This window comes from Struthio camelus, chromosome W (assembly GCF_040807025.1).
Source record: "Struthio camelus isolate bStrCam1 chromosome W, bStrCam1.hap1, whole genome shotgun sequence".
NCBI classification, from domain to species: domain Eukaryota; kingdom Metazoa; phylum Chordata; class Aves; order Struthioniformes; family Struthionidae; genus Struthio; species Struthio camelus.
Genome location: NC_090981.1, coordinates 65,198,649 through 65,221,931, shown reverse-complemented (window position 1 = coordinate 65,221,931; position 23,283 = coordinate 65,198,649). Strand labels below are relative to the sequence as shown.

At 43.5% G+C, this 23,283-nt stretch overlaps 1 protein-coding gene across 1 annotated transcript in view; it reads left to right on the top strand.

Annotated features, from left to right (window-relative positions):
- The window catches only part of LOC104138530 (lipoxygenase homology PLAT domains 1), a 149,706-nt gene that overhangs the window by 60,767 nt on the left and 65,656 nt on the right, over nucleotides 1-23,283 (top strand). The window contains exons 12-23 of the mRNA XM_068925839.1: nucleotides 461-596; nucleotides 1,996-2,150; nucleotides 5,359-5,519; nucleotides 12,444-12,520; nucleotides 13,363-13,559; nucleotides 13,891-14,083; nucleotides 14,820-14,980; nucleotides 17,994-18,291; nucleotides 19,067-19,221; nucleotides 20,493-20,626; nucleotides 21,539-21,687; nucleotides 22,966-23,070. Of these exons, the coding sequence (XP_068781940.1) occupies nucleotides 461-596; nucleotides 1,996-2,150; nucleotides 5,359-5,519; nucleotides 12,444-12,520; nucleotides 13,363-13,559; nucleotides 13,891-14,083; nucleotides 14,820-14,980; nucleotides 17,994-18,291; nucleotides 19,067-19,221; nucleotides 20,493-20,626; nucleotides 21,539-21,687; nucleotides 22,966-23,070 (1,921 nt within the window). The remainder of the gene's footprint in view (nucleotides 1-460; nucleotides 597-1,995; nucleotides 2,151-5,358; nucleotides 5,520-12,443; nucleotides 12,521-13,362; nucleotides 13,560-13,890; nucleotides 14,084-14,819; nucleotides 14,981-17,993; nucleotides 18,292-19,066; nucleotides 19,222-20,492; nucleotides 20,627-21,538; nucleotides 21,688-22,965; nucleotides 23,071-23,283) is intronic.

The window sequence follows — 23,283 nt, the reverse complement described above, 5'->3', positions numbered from 1 at the left end:
TGACAACAACGCTTTAAAAAAATTCATTTGCTCCTCTGTGCTTCCTGGTGTGCCCTGCTTGCTCTGTGGCTTTCCATCTTCTTCGGAGGACACAAATTATCTCCGTTTTGTCTGGGGCACAGTGTGGCACACAGCAAGCAATTATTGAGAGCCATGGCATCGATCAAAACTTTCACAGCATGCGGGAGCGATTGGCCCAGGAGATGCGCCTGCGGGGAACAGAAGGAATAAGGCATCCGACGTGACAGCCTTTTCGTCGGTACACGGTGGCCTCAGGAAGGCCACACGGAAGGCGTTCAGGCGCGCCGCGGCGTGCGAGTCTCAAAGACGCCTTCCTTATTAACGTGTGTTATTTCTTTGCTGTGACCTACTCTCGCTTCCCAGGCAAAAAAGCTGTCAGGAACTTGTTGCTTTTCGTCTCTAAGCCTCTGAACTCACGCGGTGTTTTGGTTTAATGAAGGTAACTCTGCTGAAAACGCTGACAAAAGAAAAATACTCCTTCAACTGCGGCCGCTGGCTAGATATAAATGAAGATGACAATGAGATTGTGCGGGAACTCCCTGCAGAGGGATCTCTAGTGACTGAAGTCATGCCAGGTGAGAGCCGTGGGCTCTGCACGGGGGCTTGCTAAGGGCCTGAGTGGAAAGAAACCTTCTTTGTGCCAGTGATGCATGGGCAAGACCCGTGCAATTCAATTAGTTTCCCTTTCTGGCGCTTTCTCTCTGCAGTGTTTTCTGCCTGCATCATTAGCTGCAGGAAGCAGCAGAAATCCCAGACGCGTATTCTGTGCAGATTTCTTTGTGGTGGGAGACGGGAGAGATCTGACCATAGCACAATTGTTTTCAGTGGCATGTTTCAACTTGTATTTTTTTTTTTTCAACTTGTTGGGTTTTTTTCAACTTGCATTTTTTCTAATCGCCCTTAAAACGTGGAATGCTAGGTTTGAATGAATGCTCAAGGAAAGCATGCTTAACTGAAGTGCAGCCTAAAATTTAACACTCATTTTTGCACTTAGAGTGTTATTTAATTATATGCACGTTTATGCAGCTATGTGTATAAATGTATATATGCTTGCACAGAGCAATGTGTGCAAGGGCATAGGGACCTTTCATTACCTGTGAGCAATCAGACACCTTTTTCGGTTAATTAAACCCAAACTGGGAGGTTAATTAAGGAAAGCCACAGAGCTTTCTGTTGGCTTTCTGAAGCCCATCTTTCCATCTTGACCTTGTATTACAAGAATTAAACGTACTTGGAGGGAGAATTTTGGAGAGCGGAATAGCCCAAGACATTCTGTTACTTCCACTGATGCATCCAACGACAACCGCTTTCAGAGATGCGGCTCCGTGCTCTGTAGATCACGAGCCTCCCGTTTTCTGAAATTTCCTATGAACTCCGTCATCTGCATGCAGCTGAGCTGTTCTGCAGAAGAGGAAGAGTAATTGTAATTGCAGACGTCATTAAAATGTAAATAAACTTGTTTTGGAAATGTATTTTTAATCAGCTGTGGAGAGGGTTGCTTGAGTTCAAATACAGGCACTTCCCCATAAGAAGCAGTTGCGCTGAGTGGAGGCAAGCAGCAGCACCCAAGTGTCAGTCTTGCAAGTGGGTTCGGGAGGCTTGACCGTAGCTTCTCACCTTGCCTTGAGGAAAGGGAAATACGATTGTGGTTGAACCTGCAGAAACCCTCCAAGTCATGGTTTGTGCCAGGCTTCCTTCCTGAACACTTTGCGGACTTCAGCCATTCCTTCCGAAGGGGATGGCGTTTCTGTGTGGTTGCTTGGAGGGATTTTATTTTATTATTAACATCTCAGGCCTTCCTATTTTGTTTTTCCTTTTGCTAGTGATAACCTGAAATATAGAGGTCAATATATCCGCAGAATTGCCAACTGAAAGTGTCCACACCTGAAATTAATTGCGAGTCCGTAGAAAATGCAGTAAATGTACATGACAATTAATTGGGTTGCCAAAATGAATACATTTCTGTCTTCACAGTGATAAAATACCGAGTGACGGTTTGCACCGGGACGGTGAGTGGGAGCGGCACGGATGCCAACGTCTTTGTCTGCCTCATTGGCGACCAGGGAGACACCGGCGAGCGCGTTCTGTACAACTGCGTCAACACCGTTAATAAGTTTGAAAAAGGCAACGTAAGTCCACGCGGCAGCTCCTTCAAACGGGCTGGAAGGTACCGATTAAAGTGTGTGATGGTTTGCGGATTTTTTTTTCGAGATATGCATTTGAAAGCTCAGCTGATTTGTCTGCTGTTTGGCCTTGGGGAATAGGCGGATGTGAATTGTATGCGTAGGGTATCATAGCTGGTTGCAGCTGGAGGGAGACTTAGGCCAGGGGCAGCGTGCCACTGCTTGGCCGCGGTAGGTTCATAAGAGTCTCCTGGTTTTCTCCCCAGCTAAGTACTGACTGTTGAAATCGCGGCTTCAGATTGGGGAAGGCTTCCAGGAAATCCATCCATCTTCCAAGAGCAAGGAGGGGCTTTCCCCCCTCCATCAGAGAGTGGAAAATTTTGATTTTTATGGCAAAGGAAGGAAAAATGTTGTATTTAATGCAAAAAGCAGAAGCTCAATGTTTCCTTTTATATTTCCTTCGCTCTCCCCTGCACAGTGCTGCACTCAGTTTTCACGTCTTACTCGCAGTCTGTTTTTCAACATGTTTTTGTATGCTTGCGTCCCGAATGAGTAGGATGGAAAAGGCCTGAAATGGAGACTGAGTCTCCTCATGGAAAGCAGGAGATAACGAAGAGGTCAAATTGTGGCTAACGCCCTTGCTTCATTAACAAGCAAATCGTGTGCTGATCTGATCTATGGGGTCAGCCCTACTTTATATATACTCAATTATGAGGCACATTTTGGATCTCTAGGGTCCAACTTAAACTAGTAAAGTCTAGTTAGTATCTCCTAACGGAGAGTTTGAGAATCTGATCATAGAGCTCTGCAAATTTCCCATCTTTTGTGTTACGATTTGACTGAAAATTTTGAATGGAAAGAAGATGAGGATAAGAGTGTTGAAAATGTGACCTCCTGATCATTGAATTTAGGCTCGTGAAACAGGCATTAATGCTTTGGATTTTCCTTTGAGTGCCTGGAAGTTCCAGTTCTACGCTGAAATCACTGAGATTTTTTTAGTCTTTAGAAGAACTTTCATTAAGTTTTTCTCGTGCTCATAAGACCTGTGTCTTTGGAAACGCATGGCATTTACACAGTGAGAAGTTCTTTCTGACTGGAAATGATATAAAGGTTATCAGACATGGGGAGTGCAAACCTAAAATTTTTGCCCATGCATTTACATTACAGATATGAAAAACCTGGTTCTAAAAAGTAGGGTTCAAACTGCAAAGGATAGCGTTTGTCTTTTGGGGAATTCTTGTTTTGTCAAGATGGTAGCAAAGTGAGTCATGTTTCGATATTGGTTTGAAGACTGTTTCTGGGAAGTTCCAAAAAAAGATGTTTGGCTCACAGGAGACAGAAGTATTTTAAACACAGATGATCGCTGTTTTATTTAACTTCCGAAAATGAGTTATGGGGAAACTTGCATGAAGTAAACAAAGGAAAATAGGAAAAATAATTTTGGAAATCAATTCATGTGAGTAATGGCATCCAGACGATGTAAACCAAAATGGGATCTGTTAATGAATAACTGTTCTTTTGGCATGAAGAGCTGGAAGCAGTTAAAGGATCGATCCTGACAAACTTAGAGTGTGTATTCAAGAGGCTGAATGAGTATATCTACATTGATTAACTCAGATATACTGTTAAAAAGAAAGGTAGCTAAGTCAGCATGGTCTCTGATCTACAGCCACTTAAACCAACAGTACCTTCCTTGATTACCAATTTAACTTGAAAAGTTGGCTTACAGATGCAAATTAACAGCCTATACAGAAGGTAAAATTTAAAGATGCCTCTAAATTAGGTGTTTACTTTGCGGCAATTCCATTCATTTACTTACTCATTAATTTATATCAGCCATTAATAAGTTAAATGAGCATCAGGCCTAATGAATCAGACTTCAGTGAATTAGTCTGACTCAGTGAGGTTTTGATAACTTAAGGCCCTGATTCAGCAATCTTGAGTTTGTCAGTAATGCTAGTTCACGCATGTAAACCCATCCTTAACACTTAAAAAAGCAGCAGTATTTTTCAGTTGTCCTTATTTTAAAGGCTGGTTTGCTTAATATTCTTCCCTCAATGGCAGAAAAAATTTAGGAATATTTTTATCCATATTTGAAAATTATAAAATGGATTTTTATAAATATTCTTCCCCAATTGAACCCCATTACCTTCCCTTCACGTTTTCTGGGAGCTAACTGGATATACGCTACCCACATATGTGCTTCACAGGCTTGTGGGAGATGATGAAGAATGAATGGATCGCAGCATTCGGTTAGCTGTCTCTTACTTGATGGTAACCACAGCAGTCATGTCTGTATGTTAGTCTGTATGCTTCAGGTATGCTGGGTGTTCATATAGGTATTTACCATACACATGCGTGCGTCTGTACGTGAACCATAGATATTTATCTGGCCTTGATTCCCGCAGGCGTAACCCACTCTTAATACATCTCTCTTCCTTCAGTGGAAGGAGCTGCTTCTCCCACTTTGCTCTTGGGTAAGAGACTCAGCTGTGGTCCTGAGGGGCCATCACTTAGATTACGCTGCAGATGGCTGGTTTGAGCCCTTTTCCAGGAGAGAAAGACCTAAAATTGAGGTCTTTTGTGAGGTGTTCACAGAAAGAAGGCACCATCCCTACCATTAGATTCTTGGTTAGGTTCATGCCAGCCTCTGAATACAACTCTGAGTACGAGCTCCTGGGTGGCTGGAGATACCCCTGTGCAGCCATGCCCGGATGCCTGCGTGCCAGGGAGTAGCTGGAATTCAAGTCGCGCTTGGTAGCCCATGCTGTCTGAATTGAATGTGTTGTCACATCTTCAAACTGTGTCTCTAATCACTTCTGCGGATTTGGTCTGAAGGTCTGAGTGCCTAAGAGCACTCAGAAAGCTTATATCAGAGCAGGGGTTTGAATTTGGATTTCCTGCCTGTCTGTGTGAACTTCTTAATAACCAAATTACTCTTCTTCTTTGCAGTTGTGGAGGGCAGGCAATGACGTGGCAGATTTAAAATGCCGGCAGATCATATATTTGTAACTCTAATGTTATACTTCTAGCACAAATATTCAAGCTTTCATTCTTCGGTAAATTAATTTGTACTTACTCCTCCATCTTGTGAAGAACCGTCTTGCAGCGTGCCGATGACGTTGGTTTGATTGTGACAATAAACTTTGTTGTGTTGTTTGTTTGTTTTTAAGGAGAAATACTGCCTTATCATTTTTTTTTCTCCTTGTCAAAGGCTGACGAATTCTTCGTGGAAGCAGTGACGCTGAAACAGGTGAGGAGGGTGAGGATAGGGCATGATGGCAAAGGAGGAAGCAGTGGCTGGTACCTTGACAAAGTGATAGTGAGGGAAGAAGGACAGCCAGAAAGTGAGGCTCTGGAATTCCCCTGCTACAGGTACTGGAAACAATGCTTGCAAATTATGCCTCCATCTATTCATTTGTCAGACTTCAAAGATCCTAGCTATTGTTCCAAGACTGTGATTTTCTGAGCACAGCTTAATCCTTTTCAGCATTTATTTTTGCTAAGCCGGAAAGCAAAACGTGTGGATTGGGAGGTTTGAGATACTAAGTGAACAGCAGTCTGAATTGTGAACTTTACAACAATGAGCTCAGTAATATAGCGAATTTCCTGAAGATAACATGCAACCTTCCAGTACCCACATCCAGTGTCAGTGCGCTTGCCTGCTGCAGAAATACAGTCTGCAATCTATTGCAATCTCCTAGTTTTATTGCATGTGTGGGACAAGGTTCTGGTCCCTCACATGCACATCCCATCTTCCCAAGAGCAATGGGATGCTATTTTTGTGTTGGGAGAATGCAAGATCGTTATGCTGACATCTCAAGAGCTCCTTGCATGAAGGGAAATGCATCTCATGCGGAGAGAGAGAGAAAGTCACAGGGCATAGAGCTGTAACTGAGCCTCATGGGCGAGTTACAAATGTATTCTTCTCTTTCCTAAACAACCAAGTGGCCAGAAGGAATGTACTGCAGTGAGGCTACCCACAGGGAAGCCAGAGGCATCATCTGTCCCAGCGCTAACCAGGGTCTGCCTCAACGTCTTAGCACAAACCAGTGAGAACTGGGTGAAAACACAGGAGACCAACTTCAGTGTAGTTTGGTGTCCTGTAAAGTCCAGCTGCCCTTGCAGGATGTCCAGTCCTGTAGCACGGAAGCCCTTTGAGCTCCACTGAACAACACTGAGTTCCTGTTCTAAAAAGCCATCTTCTGAGAGACAAGCGGACTTGTAAAATGCAAACACAATTATTCTTAAATTGCTAACAAGGATAAAACTGCTAAGTTGGTTATTTGTCACTTGTCACTATAAATCAGGAAGAATTCCACTATGATCAGGGGAGTCAGCCTAATATAAAACAGTGCAGAGCCAGACCCACACCCTCTGCATTGCTAAGCACATCAAAGAGCAGGCAAACTCACTGGGGAGACAGCTCTGAGCAGCAGATGCAATACCATCTTGATTGTGAAAAGCAGGCGAGTCTCTCCTTTTTTTGAGAACAAACCACTGTGTTATGTCATCGCTGCCTTTTAATACATATTTAACAACCATATGTTTTACTGAGTTAAGCAACCGAACTAGACAGGTTTTTACTTGGACATGAAGCGTCCACGTGAAGAGCTGTTTTGCTGAGACTCTTTAGAGATATTTCTGTGTCTAACTGCACTACGCAGCTGGTTCACGTCAAAGATTTTTCTGAATTGTCTCCTTACTTGGCCGTTTAACTAGCTGCCTTCCCTCAGCTCCAAGGGATGAACCCGTTCCCATAAGGGTGACATATGTGGAAGTGTTCCCTGAGTCCAGGGCCTGAAAGGGAAGGGAAGGAGGCAAGACCTTAGCCCCAAAGCATCCATAGGGTACAGTCAGGTCACATATGATGGGTTTCCACTATTCTTACCTTTCTCAAGTGAGAACAGTGTCTTTCATGTAGCTGCATTTGCTGTCCTTGTACCAGCATTATCCCTTCCTCTCAGATTGAGAAGGTAACATGACTGATCACCTCCACACAAGGGGAAAACTGCTCCCTACCACCATCTTTGGTGCCTGTGTCTCCTGAGAGACTAGGGCATCATCGCAGTCTGCAGGTGTCGTCATGGAGTCTGGAGAGATCTGAGGGCAAAGGTGCTCACCCACTGCATCCTCCGTATACATCTCCATGACCTGCAGCGTTGGACGTTTCCCTCCAGTCCTGCGGGTCAAGGACAACTTTCATCCTTGCTGCTTTGGCAAGTGCTCAGAGGGGCTTGCTTTACCTGCTTCTTCAGAACTGAGACATTGATAAAGACTTGGCCAAGAAGATCAGCCTTCTCTTAGTGAGCCAGTGCAAGCAAGGTTAGTTAGAGACTCCATCCTGGGGACACCAGGGAAGCTTCCATTTCTGCTTGGTCAGTCTGTGACTGGCTGGATATGCTGATGTTCTCATTGCCTTAATCTCCAAGACCTGATCAACTTCTGCTCTTCTACACAGCACAGTCATGTGGTCTGGAGAAAATAACTTCTGCTGCTGTGTCCTTATTGACAATTACTCCATCGATTTGCTGTCACTTAGCGGCTGCTGTGAATGAGCTGGAAGACAAAATACCTTCCAACAGCAATACATCTAACCTGTGCAGAAACCTCCAGAGGGTCCTTACCTCCTCAAGAGCTAGGCTGGGGTGCTGAGAGCAAATATTACAGTGGAGAGCTGGCTAAACAGCTCCCATGATATCTAATTTCCCAAGGATACCAGTACGGGTCTTCACTGCATATAACTCACTGAAGTCTCTGTTGTTATTATTTACATATTCATACACATGCCTATGGTTTTTCTTTTCATTTAAAAGCCTTTCTACGACTCTGTAAGAGCATCTTTTACCTAATAGTCACAATGGTTCTCTGAGACAAACTATCTTTGTTTGTACAAGGGAGCCAGCAGAGATAAAGAGAAACTAAGTGGATTAATTGTGAATTTGTGTCAAATTCAGGAAGAGAAGCCAGCAGTAATGATTCCCAGGCCTGTGCTTTCAACTCCTAAAGCAGTTGGCTATAAAGAGAGTGGCTTGTAACTCTTCTTGGAGTAAGTGATTTTAAAGCGGTCATCTGAACTGTGCTTCCAAAAAGAAATGTAAGTAACTTCCCCAAGTGTTCTTGGCAGAATGAATAGTCCATCACTCAGGCGCATTGCAGTATTATCCCTGCCTGATGACCACATGACGTTATAGTAGTTATGCTTTTTCCAAACTGAACTTTGAATCATTCAGTGGTACAGCTGAACCATTTATACCTTATGATGCCTGATGTGTTATAAGTATTGTATTTATGAACACCACTGGAAAGTTCAAAATGAGGAAGTTCACCTTTCACCCCAGAATCGGAGCCAAACCTTTTTGAAACTTAGAACCGAATTCTTCAGTTTTCGTTTTCTCCTCAAGGCTCTGTGGAAGTCCGGGTATGGACAAGCTGATGTTCTCTAAAATAGCCTATTTTTCATAATATTTATATCCCAGACAGAAAAGAACTTTCGATCAGGCAAAGTCGTGAATTCATGATAGGATAGAATTTTATATGCTATAAATCATTACAGCTCTGCTGAAATCTTCAATGATACTTTGTTACATATTTCTAAGCATATGGACTACAACATCCTAATTTTTCTCCAGTGCAAGCGTAAGGGAACATCGTTAATTCTCTAAAGAGCAACAGACAAGCCGTGAAGGGAATGATGCACTACGAGTTCCTCAGGCCCCAGGGAAAGAACATTTATTCAGTGAAATGCCAAAAGTGCTCCTCACACAAAGGATGCAAAGAAACCTTCTTCTGTTTCATAGAATCCCCTCTACTGTCTAGACCTTCTGTATGTACTTATATATGCTATGCATATAGATGCACACATACAAATACAAATGGATGTCTGAGTCCGTCTAGATGTGCTGTTCATTCTAGCTGCGCACAGACTATCATCCACTACATATAAAATGTTGCATACGATAGCATACCAGATTTTGTCCAGTGTTTCCCTGAGTCTCTGAACCCCTGTTTAGACGTTCCCTCTGAAGTAACTTTCATGCTATGGTTGCATCAGCTGGGGGTTATCGGCATGCAGCATCTTTTTAGGATGAAGATGGTGATACAGGACACATGAACACCTTGCAAAAGCCAGAGCAACATGCGTTACAGGCATCAAAATGGTATGGAAGCTAATCAGAGATAACTAAGGACCTGGTAAAACAAAATGAGTCTTCTGTACTAGGAATATGATGGCACTGTACTGAAAAATTCTATTTTCTGTGGTCTAATGTGTTCATAATGTGTCGATTCATTTGTGCTCGGTGTAAAACTACAAACCCTAGTTGCTCAGTGATTTGCTACTGGAGTTACATTTGAGCAAAATTAGGATGTTGCAGCACATGTGCTGAAGAAAAGGAACACAATTGCATTGCTCATCCAAATGCTTCCTTTTGTCACTGAAGTCGTCTTCTTGAGAGAATAGTTCTCCTGCCATATCTGGCTATTCTTTCGGCTCAAATGAAGCAAGCAGCCTTTTCAGGAGCAGCAGCCTTAAGTCGCTTCTGTTGATAATCCCCTATCTTCCTCTTTCAGTCCAAGACAAACTCCTTCCCTTGCCACGAGCAGCTGCCAACACTGGTAGAGGGAAGTTATTTAGCTAGGGATGCGTCCTCCTTTTTGGATTCATTTTTCTCATCCATCTTCAGAGATGAAGCAAGTAGAATTTGCTTTCCTGCACAGAGAGATCTATTTCTTGTGGAATGTATTTTGATCCCACCCCCTTCACCTGTGACTACCCCACATTTCCCTAAGGCATCAGCAACGATGAAGGTGACAGAAACAACAGCATGTGCACCAGGAGCAGAAACAGCAGCTTGCAGGACACAAAAACCAGCAGCAGGAGAGCAGAAGTAAGCACCTTGTGGACTTCTGCCTTCCTGAAGCTCATGCTGAATTCGGTGTGTCCTGGGGTGGTGGAGCTCAGCCTCTCGTTTTGTGGGTCCTCCCAGTTAACTTTCATGTACGCAGAAGCATCGTGACTTTTGTAATGACTTAACCCCTAGTCATCCGATACCTGTTCAAGGATGTGAACCCTGAGCCAGCATCAAGAACCACGTGATACAAAGGTATTAAGGACCAGTTTTAACAGGTAAAGCGTCTCCCCCCCTCCCCCAATCCCCAAAACAGCAATTCTTACAAAGGCTTCTTTTGTTAAGACAACATGACATCTTGGCATGCTCTTCTTCCACCCTTATACTCCAGCCTTGCTCAACTCCTGACATCAACTTCACAGCCTTCCCCGTTGATTTTTCTGCTACTCTGTCCCTGCTACATCCCTCAGCCTCCACCGAGGCGCAACATCACACCTGACGACCTCACGTGGTGTTAAACATCATACTGATCCCCTTAGCTTTTAACCCTTTCCAAGCAGCCTGCACATGGCCACCTGCTTTAGAGAGAGAAAGGGAAGAATACAGGGTAGGCTGCGTACCCGACAACCAGCGAAAGCCCAGAGGGGAAATGGGAACAACGTGTGTGCATGTGTCTGTGTGATGGGTGGTTTATGCACCTCTCTTTTGCATGATGACTTTGTGGCTGGAGTTTTGGGGATCGGCGTGCTCTAGCTCATGTTTGGCATCCTTTCCCAGTGCTAGTTTTCTGCATGGTTTCTTGGTGCATACTGTTTCCCTGCGTGTGGGCAGGAAGAGGAGGAAACTGAAAAGATGGCATTTCTTCAGATGGAGGAAATGGAGATGTGTCATCCTCTGTCTTCCGATATATCAGGCTACCTCTTGGTCACCATTGCCAAATCCAAGTGATCAGGACTATAAGCTGTGCTGGCTCACTGCCAGCGAGGAGGCAGTGAGGGGCGCATTTGTTTCTATCCCTAAAACGTTGTTATGAGGGTCATTCACTGCTATCCTTGCAGACTGGCTCATCAGCAAAATCAAAGGTGGAAACTTATTTGGGAATCTCCTCTTTTTTTGGCGTGAGGGTCTTTCAAGGAGAAAGCACGTGGCAAGGCAACATTGCAGGCAGCTGGCAGCGCATGTGTTGCTCGTGTTTGTGCAGGAGCAAGTCTTCAGCCAGCTGTCGTTCACATAGCTGTGTGGCCCTCTTTAAAAAGAAACAGCTTCTGGGGCTTTGTTTTTCCCTTTCTAGTTGTGGGAATTATTATAGCAATTTAAATGCTCTGCAGGACCTGCCAGAGCCTGCTCGCTTGTCCTTTTTTCACCCCGCACTGGTGTTAAGCAGTATTTTTAACAGCAAAAGACAGTGCTGCAGATAGCTGTGTACTTGAGAACAACAGGCGTTCTGGGAACCGCCTCTGCCCTCAGGATTTGCTGTTCAAACACTGAAAAGGTCCTCCTGCACTGGTGTGGGAAACCTGACCCTGAATGCATACTTACAGGAGTATCTTGTGTGCCGCTGCAGTAAGCTGTCAGAAAGGTTTGGAAATGAAAAATGAGAAACTTATACCAGGGCCTTTGCTGTATGTTGTACGATGATTGCTGCGTGCCATACGGTGCATTTTGAGCTGTAATTCCTCCCTCTCTGAGGCTCAAGGAGTAGCTCTAATGGTTTCCAGATCAGCAATTGGTTCCTCTCTATTTCCCTTTCAAATTTCTTCTCTTGAGATTATGGCCACACTTTGCTTTGTGCCGGAGCACTTCTTGTTAATTAGTGTAGTTGGATCATTATATTAATGCTAAGAAACAAAGGAAATTCTTCCTTCCGGTGGTGTCAGCTATCTCCACATGTCCAGCCCTGCAGCTGGGCACAATATTATTCAGTGCCTCCCTGGTGGAGGAGAAAGGGTTATCTGGTTATCTATAAGGAAGAAAAGAGAGATGAGAAGCTAGAGAAAACAAATATTAAATAAGAAAAGAGAGATTTCAGTAACTGCTGTCATAAAGATTGTAATCAAGGCAGTAGGTAATAAAAGCAGTAATTATAAAAGCAGTAAGTATTTGGGTCAAGAAGGGTCAGTAGTTTCAAGAGACTCAGAGTTTGCAGGAGTAACTCGTGCCTATTGAGAGTGCATTTGCGGTTTCCAGACAGATGGAAATCACCGGAGACGCTTATCTAGTGTGCTGCAAACAGGGCTCTGGCAATCTTTGTTCTGGGAAAACTGCAGATTTAAAGTGTGCCTGCTGTAGGGTCGGGTCACATTCCTGCAGCCTTAATAGAGATAGAGCCACCTAAAAATATCATTCTGACTATGGTGTGGATTTTTAGTAGGTACAGACCAGCCTAGACTTTAAGAGGCCTAACAGGTCCTAATTATACCAAGATAACTTGCTTCTGTTTGTAAACCAGATGGCTTGACAAAAATGAGGACGATGGTCAGATTGTCCGAGAATTAGTGCCTGCTGGGGAGTCACCGATGCTAAAAAGTGAGTTTAGCTTGGGAAAAAGAAGGTCTGGGTTTGAGCTTTCTATGCACGTATTTGTTTTGTTCTACTTAATTCATGTCAGTTCACAGCAAATCTACTTTTTTTTTTTTTGACATTCTTATCCGGGAAGTTGCAGTGGGTCGTTTGGCGGGGAAATGCATCTAACCCTTAAATCCTAGTTTATGAGGAGGATTAATTTGTGTAGAAAAGGATAATTGCAACATTGTATATGTAGAAAGAAACTTTACTTTATAATGCTGTGATTTGTTTACAAATGGCTTTTTTTATAGCTGTCTCCAAAGGATCTTGAATTGCCAGTGCCTTGATAGAGTAAATTCTACTGAATAATATTGTTTTCCTGGAAAAGAATTGCTAAAAGGGTTAGAGTCTCTTTTCCTAGAGTACTAGGGCTCCAATACTACCATTTGCCTTAGAAAATGGTGCTTACTGAACTCAGGTTGAGATACTTTTTTGTTAATTTTCTTGTTACAGATAAAAAGGTCAATTTATTTAATTAAATTGCAAGTATAAAAATAGGTGAAATCGCCTCTGTTGCCTAAGCTCATTTGCATGGCGTGGTACTCATCTAATGATGAGGGGGAAGAACATAAGATATTTTCTGTCAAATTAATGTATCGTCTGTTGCATCTCTCATATTTTGGTGAATAACTCCAAGGTATGGTAGCATCTTCGGCGTGGCCCAGAGATGCTGGATGCATGAATGGAGGAGCAAAGCCATAGCGGTGTCTAGAGCGGAAGCCCCCCTCCCCTATATACATTTGAAGGCAGTTGTCTCGCTGAGTGTTGGAAATACCAGTCACGTGTTTGCGTTTTCATTTCAGATGTCAGTTATCACATCAGTGTGAAGACAGGAGATATTCCAGGTGCCAGCTCAGACTCCAGAGTTTTCATCAAGCTCTACGGGGAAAAAGCAGATACCAGCAAACAGCCTCTGTTAGTTTCTGATAACGATCTCGGCAACTATTTCGAACGTGGACGAGTGGATGAATTTACTCTAGATATGATGGATATTGGAAAGGTAAGAACTAGTTGCAGGTAGCTCTGTACTTCATGCCAGTGGTTGCATTCAGAATCGATGTATTGCTAAGGAATGTAGGTGATCTATGAGACTCTGACCTTTGGGTAGGAGATTAAGAAACACATTTTGTACAGGCTATTATAGTTGCAGTCTATAATATCTGCTGGCATGTGAAGTGTCTGCTTTGAGTTTATTGTCAAATGTACAGAAATGATTTAGACATACATAGTGGAAGAACAGACTGCTGGGGGAAGTAGATTTTAATGTATTAAGTAAATGTCTTTTTTCCATTTTTTCCTGCCCTCCTGGTTTTGTTTGTTTTTCCTTTAAGATCAACCGAATACTGATTGGGCACGATAACGTGGGTCTCCGATCCGGTTGGTTCCTGGCCAGCGTCCAGATCACGGTTCCAGTCCAGGGAAAGCAGTACATGTTCCCCTGCAACCGGTGGCTGGACAAAGATGAGGCTGATGGAAGGGTAGAGGTGGAGGTCTATCCAAGTGAGATTGTTGCCATTGAGAAATGTGAGGAAAGACACATTGAGAAGCGTGTGGGTTTTAAATATATGACTATATTTGTATTAATGGCTCTCTTAAGGACCAGTCCACCACACTAAACAGAAAGTGCCTGTCCCGGCCAGCTTTTGTTGGTGGAGAAAGTAAATTGTTCTGCTGCTTTGGTTTTAAAAAAGCAACACTTGGAGAAGCGTTACTGAGCTTTCCACCTCCAGTTCCTGTGACTGGAGGAAGAATTTGCATTCTGGGCAGTTCTTCATTACTATATCACTGGGTTCATCCTTCTTCACATTCATGTGCCTCACTCGTGTCCGTTTGACTTACATCAGTGGATTCGTGTTCTTTAAGGTTATGGTTAAAACTTGCCTTGGGGTCCTGAGGAAAAAAGATGTTCTTTTGTTCCTCTGCTCTGTGTACCTCCCTCCCTAGATATCCCTAAATGGTCTCCAATGTTATGGAGATCATTTAACCACTCTATAGCTAATAGTGAAATGAAAGTCCCTTTTAAGGCTCTATTTTTCACCTCTCTGATACTGCTTTAATACTTGTAGAAGGGAAAGCTATTAAGTTAGACGTCACTGAAGAGTCATGTTATTTCACATACCGTTTGGATAAGAGCAAACACCCAGTTGCCTCAGCTACACGGTCATTTGTTAAGACAGGGTAATTTCATTTTGAGTCTGAGCCCTCAGGAATGTAGTATCTGAACTCCTCTGCTGATTTAATTGATTTATTTTTGGAACAGTGATAAACTACGAGGTGTCTGTAGTTACTGGAGACGTGCGGGCCGCAGGCACCAATGCCAAAGTCTTCATGCAGATTTATGGTGAGACTGGCAAAACTGAATTGCTCACCTTGGAAAACAGATCGAACAACTTTGAACGGGGAGCAACGGATACCTTCAAGGTATGATGAAGGCAGCCTTTGATGCTTCTATGAGAGGAAGAAAATGACCAGCCAAAATTTAGACAGCAATAAAATAACTGGGCCAATAGTCAAAATAATTGACTTCAACAAAATTGCCAAGTCTATTTTGTATCCTCTATCCGTTATCCATCTCTTCTTGCTTTTTGCACTTCATGGAGTGATTTTCATAATCACAGCGACTCATAGCAAAGGTGCCATACAAGACGATAGTCCAGCAACTGCTTTCATTTACCTTTCCTTCCAAAAGGAGATACTCATTTTAGGTTTCAGAAAACCTCAAGCTTATATTTTGTGCCTGATCGTACGATATTGTCCTTTTTCTTTGTCTAGCTGAGGAAAAAGGAATTTAGTTGGGGAAAAAGGAATCCCACACATTTCCACAAGGGAATTACTCACTTCCAACCTTGCCTCTAATTATATATGCCGTTTGTCACAGGTACATATCATCGCCTCAGTCCTGCAAAACCTGATGTTTTAATTTCTGTGAAGGTGTGACTGCCCCAAGGATGATATTACCTGTGCCCCTAGTGCACTGCATGATCATGGCACTTGACGTGTGGGGCACGCTCTTCCGGCTGTTGGTCTGGCCAGCAACTAGGCAACCAAGGTGCTCTGCTAGACCCGTTGACATAGGAGCTGAGCAATTCACAGCCGTGGCTGTGTTTATGTTCAAATGCCTGTATGTATGGCGGTATCGTCACCTCTGTTCCGCCAGCTGGGAGTGGGAATTAGTCACCTCACTCCAGAACTGTGGTCCAGAAGGTCTCTGCTAAGCTGACATCCAGCTCTAGCGGTGCCCACAGTGTCCAACTTCATTCCGTGGAGGTCACACTTCTTTTTGAGCAACCCCACAGTAAGCAGAGCGTTGGCAGGGCTGAAAAGCTTCAGGTGTAACTTGAGGGAATGAGTCCGGGCCTGGCTTATCTAGCAGGAGCTCCCGGTCCGAAAAGGCTGAGCAGCGGGTGGGCAAGGCATTGGGGCCTGGCACCCTCTCCCGCGTGAGGCTTGGCTACGCTGCACTGTGGCCCACTTCTTGGAGTTTCTCTGCAGAGAAACGAAGATTTGGGAGGCAGGAGTGCTTTTCGTTATTGCCCTGAGGTGGGATCAAAATGGGGAGAGGATGTGCTGTCAGGACATATCACAGCCACATCCTTTTGTATGGAAGAAAACTCAGCAGATGCCAACATCTGGACAGTACAGTGCAAAATCCAGATGGAAATGGAATTTGAGACACATCTGGTGTATGTGCTAACAGCACAAGGCTCAACACTGCGGTGCCTTGAGCTCTCTCTGTGGATTTGCAGTCTCACAGAAGTGAGATCCATCTCACCTCATAGTTAAGCATCTACTTGGAGCTAGTCTAGCATGCTCCCTCCCCCACCCCCGCAGGACTGGGAGATCTTTTCCATTGCCACTTGTCAAATGGAGGTGTCTTCTACCAGAGCTTTGCTACAGTTTTGAACTGTACATTTTTGAGATCTGTTCATCTTCTCCTGCCTTGGTTTCTTGCTTTATAAAGTGGAGTTGGTGATTATCCATTTTTATCGAGTACTGTGTGATTCAAGATCACTGGCACTTCATAAATGCTTGCTTTTAAAAGACTATTTATAATTTTAAGATTGGGTTTCTCTGATTTTAAAGAAAATAAGCTTTCTAAAATTTATAAGTAAAAGCTATTAGCCAATATCAGATTTATAATAAAGCCATATATAAAATGCTCTGTTTACATAGCCATGTTTATTTCCTCTCTTGGATGTTTATTGCTGGATGTTAAAGGTCTGCCTATTTTCTGTTTTTTTTTTTTTTTTTTCTGGGCATACTAGGCAGAGGCTGTGAAGCATTAATAGACAGATCCTCTCTCTCTCTCATCATATGAATATTTACAGACAGATATGGGCAGGAATAAGACTGTGTGAGCTACATGCTAGTAGGAAATACCATCAGTTATAGGCAGGGCATGCTGGATGATTACAGCAAATTCAAGAATGAAGCAGTACAGAGAAAGACACATTCTTTATGCCAGGACAGCTGGATCAATTTTAGTTTTCTGATAAGCATCCTGTGTGCAATTGATTTTGTTTTAATCTACTCAGGAAAAAAAAAAATGCTTCTAGACTGAAACCTTCTAGGCCAAGTTGCCAAATTTCAGCCTGAAGCAAACGTTTTCTAGTTTTATAACATAAACAGTGCCTATTGGCATAGGCGATCATCAGAAACAAGGTATTGGTTATTGCATGCAGTAAAACCTTCTATTCAACTTCATTAGGTAGTAATCTGGACAAATAATCTAAAACAACAGGGTTTTGTATCTGCTGTATTTACCAGAGAGATGGAAATCTTCCTACTTATATAGCCTCCTGCCACTGATGCATCATAGTGACTAATGGGTTTTATCTTCTCTACACCCTACTGAAGTGAGAAGATACTCTTCTCATTTTCCAGATGTCAAGTAAGGAGACGGGCAGACCAAGCCCAAGGTCACACAGGAAATCTGTGTCAGAGATTAGGTTTTCTGAGTCCAAGTCTAGCGCCTTACCCCTATACCGTTATTGATTCTGCCTGGTTCATGTCTCGTCTATATATTGAATGTATCTTATTATTCATTCAAAAAAGAATTCATGCACTGAGAATTTCATAAGCTAGTTCAATATTCAGTATATTCACTCTTAATGCCAATATGAAGACAATACTGGTGAGGAGATTGATGGAGAAGTGGGGAGTCTAGTAAATGTGAATTAAACTCCTATCTCTGCCATAGTTGTTCTGTAAGTCTTCAGTTCAGTGCTTTCAGATGGGATTTGGTGATGGAAAGTAGGAAAGAATAAAATAGGAAGGAAAAAGTAAACTTGTTTAAAAAATGACCTTATCCTTGCTTTTCCAGTGGGTGATAGAGGCAATGATCCTCATTTTTAAGATGGCACTGGTGACAGTTCTTTCTGAAATGAACATGTCTTATAAATCCTGTTGGGTGTTGACTTTCTCTTGGTGGCAGATAGAGGCTGCAGATGTTGGCAAGATCTATAAGATTCGGATAGGCCATGATGGGAAAGGCATTGGGGATGGCTGGTTTCTGGAAAGCGTCACGCTGAAGCGACTTGCCCTGAACGTGAAAGAGCCTGAGAAGAAGAAGAAGAAAAAGAAAAAGTCTGATGAGGAGGAAGAAGAGGAGGCCGAGGCAGAGGAAGTAATGGATGTCTATACGTTTGTGGCACACCGCTGGTTGGCTAGAGATGAAGAGGACAAAGAGCTTGTGGTGGAGCTGCTACCTGATGGAGAATCTGCCCTGGAGGGTAAATATCATGAATGTGCCTATATGTGTAGCTATAACGGTCGCTTGAAGGCTGATAAACACCTCGCGTGCTTTGTGTGAGTGTGTGTGGCTCCCAGCCGTCGCGCTGCCCCGGGCCCATGGTGTAGCTTAAACTATGGATTGGTCTGTCAGCTCTGCTGAGGAAGAGGATGGTGGTTAACCTCAGGCAGAAGATGGAAGAGACAGCCTGAAATGGGAATATCCTAGAGTGCTACTATAGGATTGGCCAAGGTTGGCCTGGGGAAGACCAAGGAGTATCTAGTAAGCTCTCAGAAGCCGAAACATTCACAATTTACCTCTGCCCTTTTTCTGCACTTGTGATATTAAAGGCTATAGCTGTGACTGCCTGCTGCACCGTTTCCCTGTCTCCTGCCTGCAGGACCCTCTGCCCACAATACCCTCCCCTGCAAAACAGGAGGAATGGATGTTTCACAAAAGATCTTGTGCCATGCGTAATAAACTTGGGTAATGAGTTCCCCAAGTTACCACTGTGGATAAGTTTAGTAGATTTTGGTTATTCATATGGCTAATGAGAAAGGCTGAAAGAAGGTGGTGAAAGAAAAAAGGTAAAGACTTTTAACAAACTCCAAACAAAACCCTTTTCAGCGCCAACTGTCCCAGCATTTCTGGTGCACACGCTTTCATGGAGAACCATGGATCTAGTGCAGTATGGCTATTTCTTATTATCTCCATATTTCTCCATATACATCTTCACATTTCTTATTATCTTATTTTCTTTGCACTTTCACTTGCAGAGAACACGTACAAAGTCCACGTTCTTACTGGGAACGTGTGGGGGGCTGGGACTGATGCTAATGTCTTCTTGAACATCTATGGCGTAGGAAGAGGAGACACGGGTGAACGCCAGCTAAAAAGGTCCAGTTGCCTCGACAAGTTTGAAAAGGGCCAGGTAATGCATGAACTCACCTCGCTCGAGCAGAGAGAAAGCTGGCAGAGGTCTCTCTCAGTTATCAAGCTGGTCGTTCATTACTGTTTCTTGGCTTGGCTTCTTCTTTGAGTTTAAGGCTCAGATATGTTTTATTTCTTAAATATATAATCTAAAGCAAAATGCCTCAAAGCATTTTCCAGAGGAAATACACTTGAATAATAAGCTTAACAGTCTTCTGCACTGGAGCCACCTTTTGCATCTGCTTCCTGTAAGCATTCTGGTAATAACATTTCCTGCCAGGAATACTTGAAAGCCACAAACTTTAAATTAATATCGGAGAGCGTTTGTTAGGCAGTTCAAGCATGTCAGTATTTAGATTGCAAATATTCTAAATGTTCTACTCAGCCAGTCAGGGAATAAAGGCAATATCACATGGTGTGCTATAATTACATTATAATCCAATCCAATTAAACACCTCTTGTAGATTTAATATTTTCCATAAAAATGCTTATAAACAATTAACAAGCAACTATTCCTGGAAGAAATTATTCCAGGAATAGTTTTGAATAACGAAAAATTACAGAAACAATAAGCAGCTGTGGAAAACTTGCAATCAGTAGAAAGAACCTAAGGCTGATAAATAAGCCATTAGCTGTGATTTATGAGTTTGGCGCTGAAGAAATTGCAACCTGCACACGGTTCTTCATTCGGTGGGAAGAACTCCAAGCTGCAATTGTAACGCCTTCTGCTCTTAGGAGTAGAAACCCAAAGTCTACTAACAAGTTAATCACATTAAGGTGTTTAACGTATTGTGATAACAAGGCCCATCCTGTCATGTTAATACTACTAATGAATGAACCTCATGGTTGTGGTAAATGACAAAAGGAAAAAATTCTGTGGTTTGAAATAAAGCACATGCAGGCGCACAGGAGAGTTTCCATAGAGTTAATACATTTGTAGTCAGTCCCAGATTCAGGCTGGGAGGGAGAATGCTAACCCTGGAAGGACTGAGGTTTAGGAGAGGTGGCTTAAACCTAGAGGAGTCTGAAGTGTGGATGAGGTAAAGAAAGAAGTGAAGGGCTGGGTGGCTCTTACTGCCTTACAGGAGCAAAGTGCAAGTGCTAACGGGAGAGCTCACAGCTCTGTAACTGTACTGGTACATCCAGCCCTAGGAGTACAAGGGAGACTTCCAGATGCCCTTTGTTTTAATGGGAAAAAATTACCCCCCAGCTAGTGCCTTTTTTCCTCCCTTTCTGGGAAACACATTCATTTGCCTCTTGTCTCCTGTGCAGGAGGATGTGTTTACCATCAAGGCCGTTGACCTGGGTGAGCTGAAGAAGCTGCGGATCCGCCACGATAACTCTGGTGGTAGCCCAAGCTGGTTTCTGGAGAGAGTAGAGATTGTTGATCTCAAGGAGAGCACCACGTGAGCAGCCTGTCGCACCCCTTTCATGTGATCAGAAACAGGGACTTGTTCTCCCAGAGAGCCTGCAGAACCACAAGAAGGCAGAGGAGATGCAGAGGGGCATAGCTGCAGCTCCTCACTAACTCAAAGGGAGTGCACATCCTTTGGGAGTCTTGTGATAACGGTGCTGCTAGGTTGAGCGTAGGACTCGGGCACCTGTGCGGGGTTTTGCTGTCCCACCGTCTCTGTGGTTTAGGAGCCAGCAATGTTCAGAAGGAAAACTCAGCTTTTCCTCTGTTTTTCCTGGGAGGGACTCTCCATCCTGAAGAGGTCCTTGCAGAATCAGCACCCACAGGCCTCCTTCTGAGGGTCCCCTCTGGAGGCACCTGACCTCCCACCTTGTGTTTTGTCCCTGTGCAAGGAGCTGCACCAAGGCAAAGTCCTGACCCAAGCAAACTCCCGGGAATTTCACAGGTAGTGGGGTGGGCAAAGCCTAGGCTGTTACAAGGCTTAGATACAGGCTTGCCTTTGAGCTGTAACGTGCTTGAAGTCACATGCTTAACGTTGCACAATGCTTTGGTGGGTGGGACTGTTCATGGGACTCTCAGGATGGGTCCACTGTTTGTAAACATACACTGCCTGGGAGAGTGGAGTTTCCCTTGAGTAGATTAGTTTTTCCTGGGACTGAAAACGAAAAGGAGTCAGGTGTAGAGGGCTGACAGGTCACTAGCAGCGCTTGTCAGTAAGTGCTTGCTAACATATTTCTGGGTAAAATTCACATAAACAATACCAAAACTCAAGGGTGAAAACAAATGTGTTGATCAGCTTTGAGTAATCTTGTTTTTTTTTAAGTATCCTCTGATTTGTGCTTATTTATGCTATTAAAACTGTGAAGTCCTGTGTAAGTGCTGGGTGCTGCTGTCATTCTTGTAGGTATTATTTTCCATGCCAACGGTGGTTAGCAGTTGAGGAAGATGACGGTCAGATTGTCAGGGAGCTGGTCCCAGTGGATGAAGCATTTGTAAAGAAAGATTCGGAAAATGATGGCCAGTCTCTTGCAACGCTGGGCCTGGAACAGAAAGGTTTATGTTAGCCTTGTATTTCTTCCAGTATGGGGTTGAAAAGAAACCAAGTTATTAGTAGTGCTAAGGGCATTAGCCATTAGCATTCACTGGGCTGTAATTCTTCCCTGAATCACGAAGATCTCAGGTGTGAATGAAGTGTGAAGTGCGGTGTCAGCCAAGGAGGAGTGGACACTCCTCATTTTTAGGCGATTTAATCATCTTGGGAGATTGGACCCAAAGTGCAAAAGCTAGGAAGATGGCCATCACATTTGGTCATCATCTTTTGCAAAGCAGTTAGTGGAATAAACCTCAAATGAAATGCATATTAGTCATTAAAATCCAAGCCATAAATCCCAGCCATTTCATGTCGTTAAACATTTGGACATGAAACTGAGCAGAGAGCAAACATTATCAGAGAAAGGGAAGGGACCTAAATTTGTCTTATTTTCCGTCTTGCTGCTTATGTCTGTCATCCTCTGAAACAACTTTGTGCTTCTTGCTCCTGGGTCTGGTGCTGCAAGGTGCTGAGTGCCCAGCACTTCCACTGGCTTCGGTGGCAGTGAAAAGTCTTAAACTCTCCCTTAACAACCCCCACCATAGGCTTTTGAATACATGAACAACTTCCAGAAATGCTGGATAGTCAACAGTTCACTTCAGGAGGACCTGCTGGATGAGCAGTGTCTTGGAAAGCCATGCATGTGCCTAACTATGGCAGCAGGATACTGTTTTGGAAATCCTGAGCAGGTTTTTTTGTTGTACAGTGAAGTCTGCACAAGTCTGTCCTATAATTTTCCATAAGTTTCATATGTACTGCACATTCTAGATGATGATGTGACGGGAACCTCCCTGATGATGCTATTGTGAAGGGTGTGTTTGTGAGCATGAACTATATATGTCAAAGTGCACATACTTTCTGATATGTGGTATATGCACGTATATTGCTTGGTGCTATTAGAATAAAGAGGCTTTTTTTTTTTTTTAATGAAATACTTCAGAAGGCAGAGGCAGCTTTGAGGAGCCTTTGAGATTCCCAGAAAGCAAATGGGAAGTCTGAGCACACTTCTCATTTGCAGAGATGCAGACAACATACTGCATGACTGGAGCAGGACAGGACTGTGCAACCAGATAGCCCAGCTCACCCCAGTAACCATCACAGCGTGTGACAAGAATTAGAGATTACAATATGGCTGTTACCTGTGGAAATAAAACCCAAACCAAACACATATATGCAAAGAAAAGTAGAATTAATTCCTACTCAGACTTCACATTCTTAAATCAAGATCTTTTATTTGGCAGCTAAATCAACTACGTACACTGTGAAAGTGAAAACTGGGGACAAGAAGAATGCAGGGACAGATGCCAATGTCTTCATCACTCTCTATGGAAGTAAAGATGATACAGGTAAGACTACCACGTGATGGAAAAGGATGGGACCTCATTGCTAGATATAACTGCCTGAAAAGGCTGGGCAGTTTCCTTTTGTTCCCTCAGTACCTGCTCCTCGTTCCTTTTCAGGACAACCACATGTTCTGGCTGTCTCCACATACGTTGTGATAGCGGGCGACATACCATCAGCTGCTGTAAATCACTGTCAAACTCTGAGATGCTGATTTG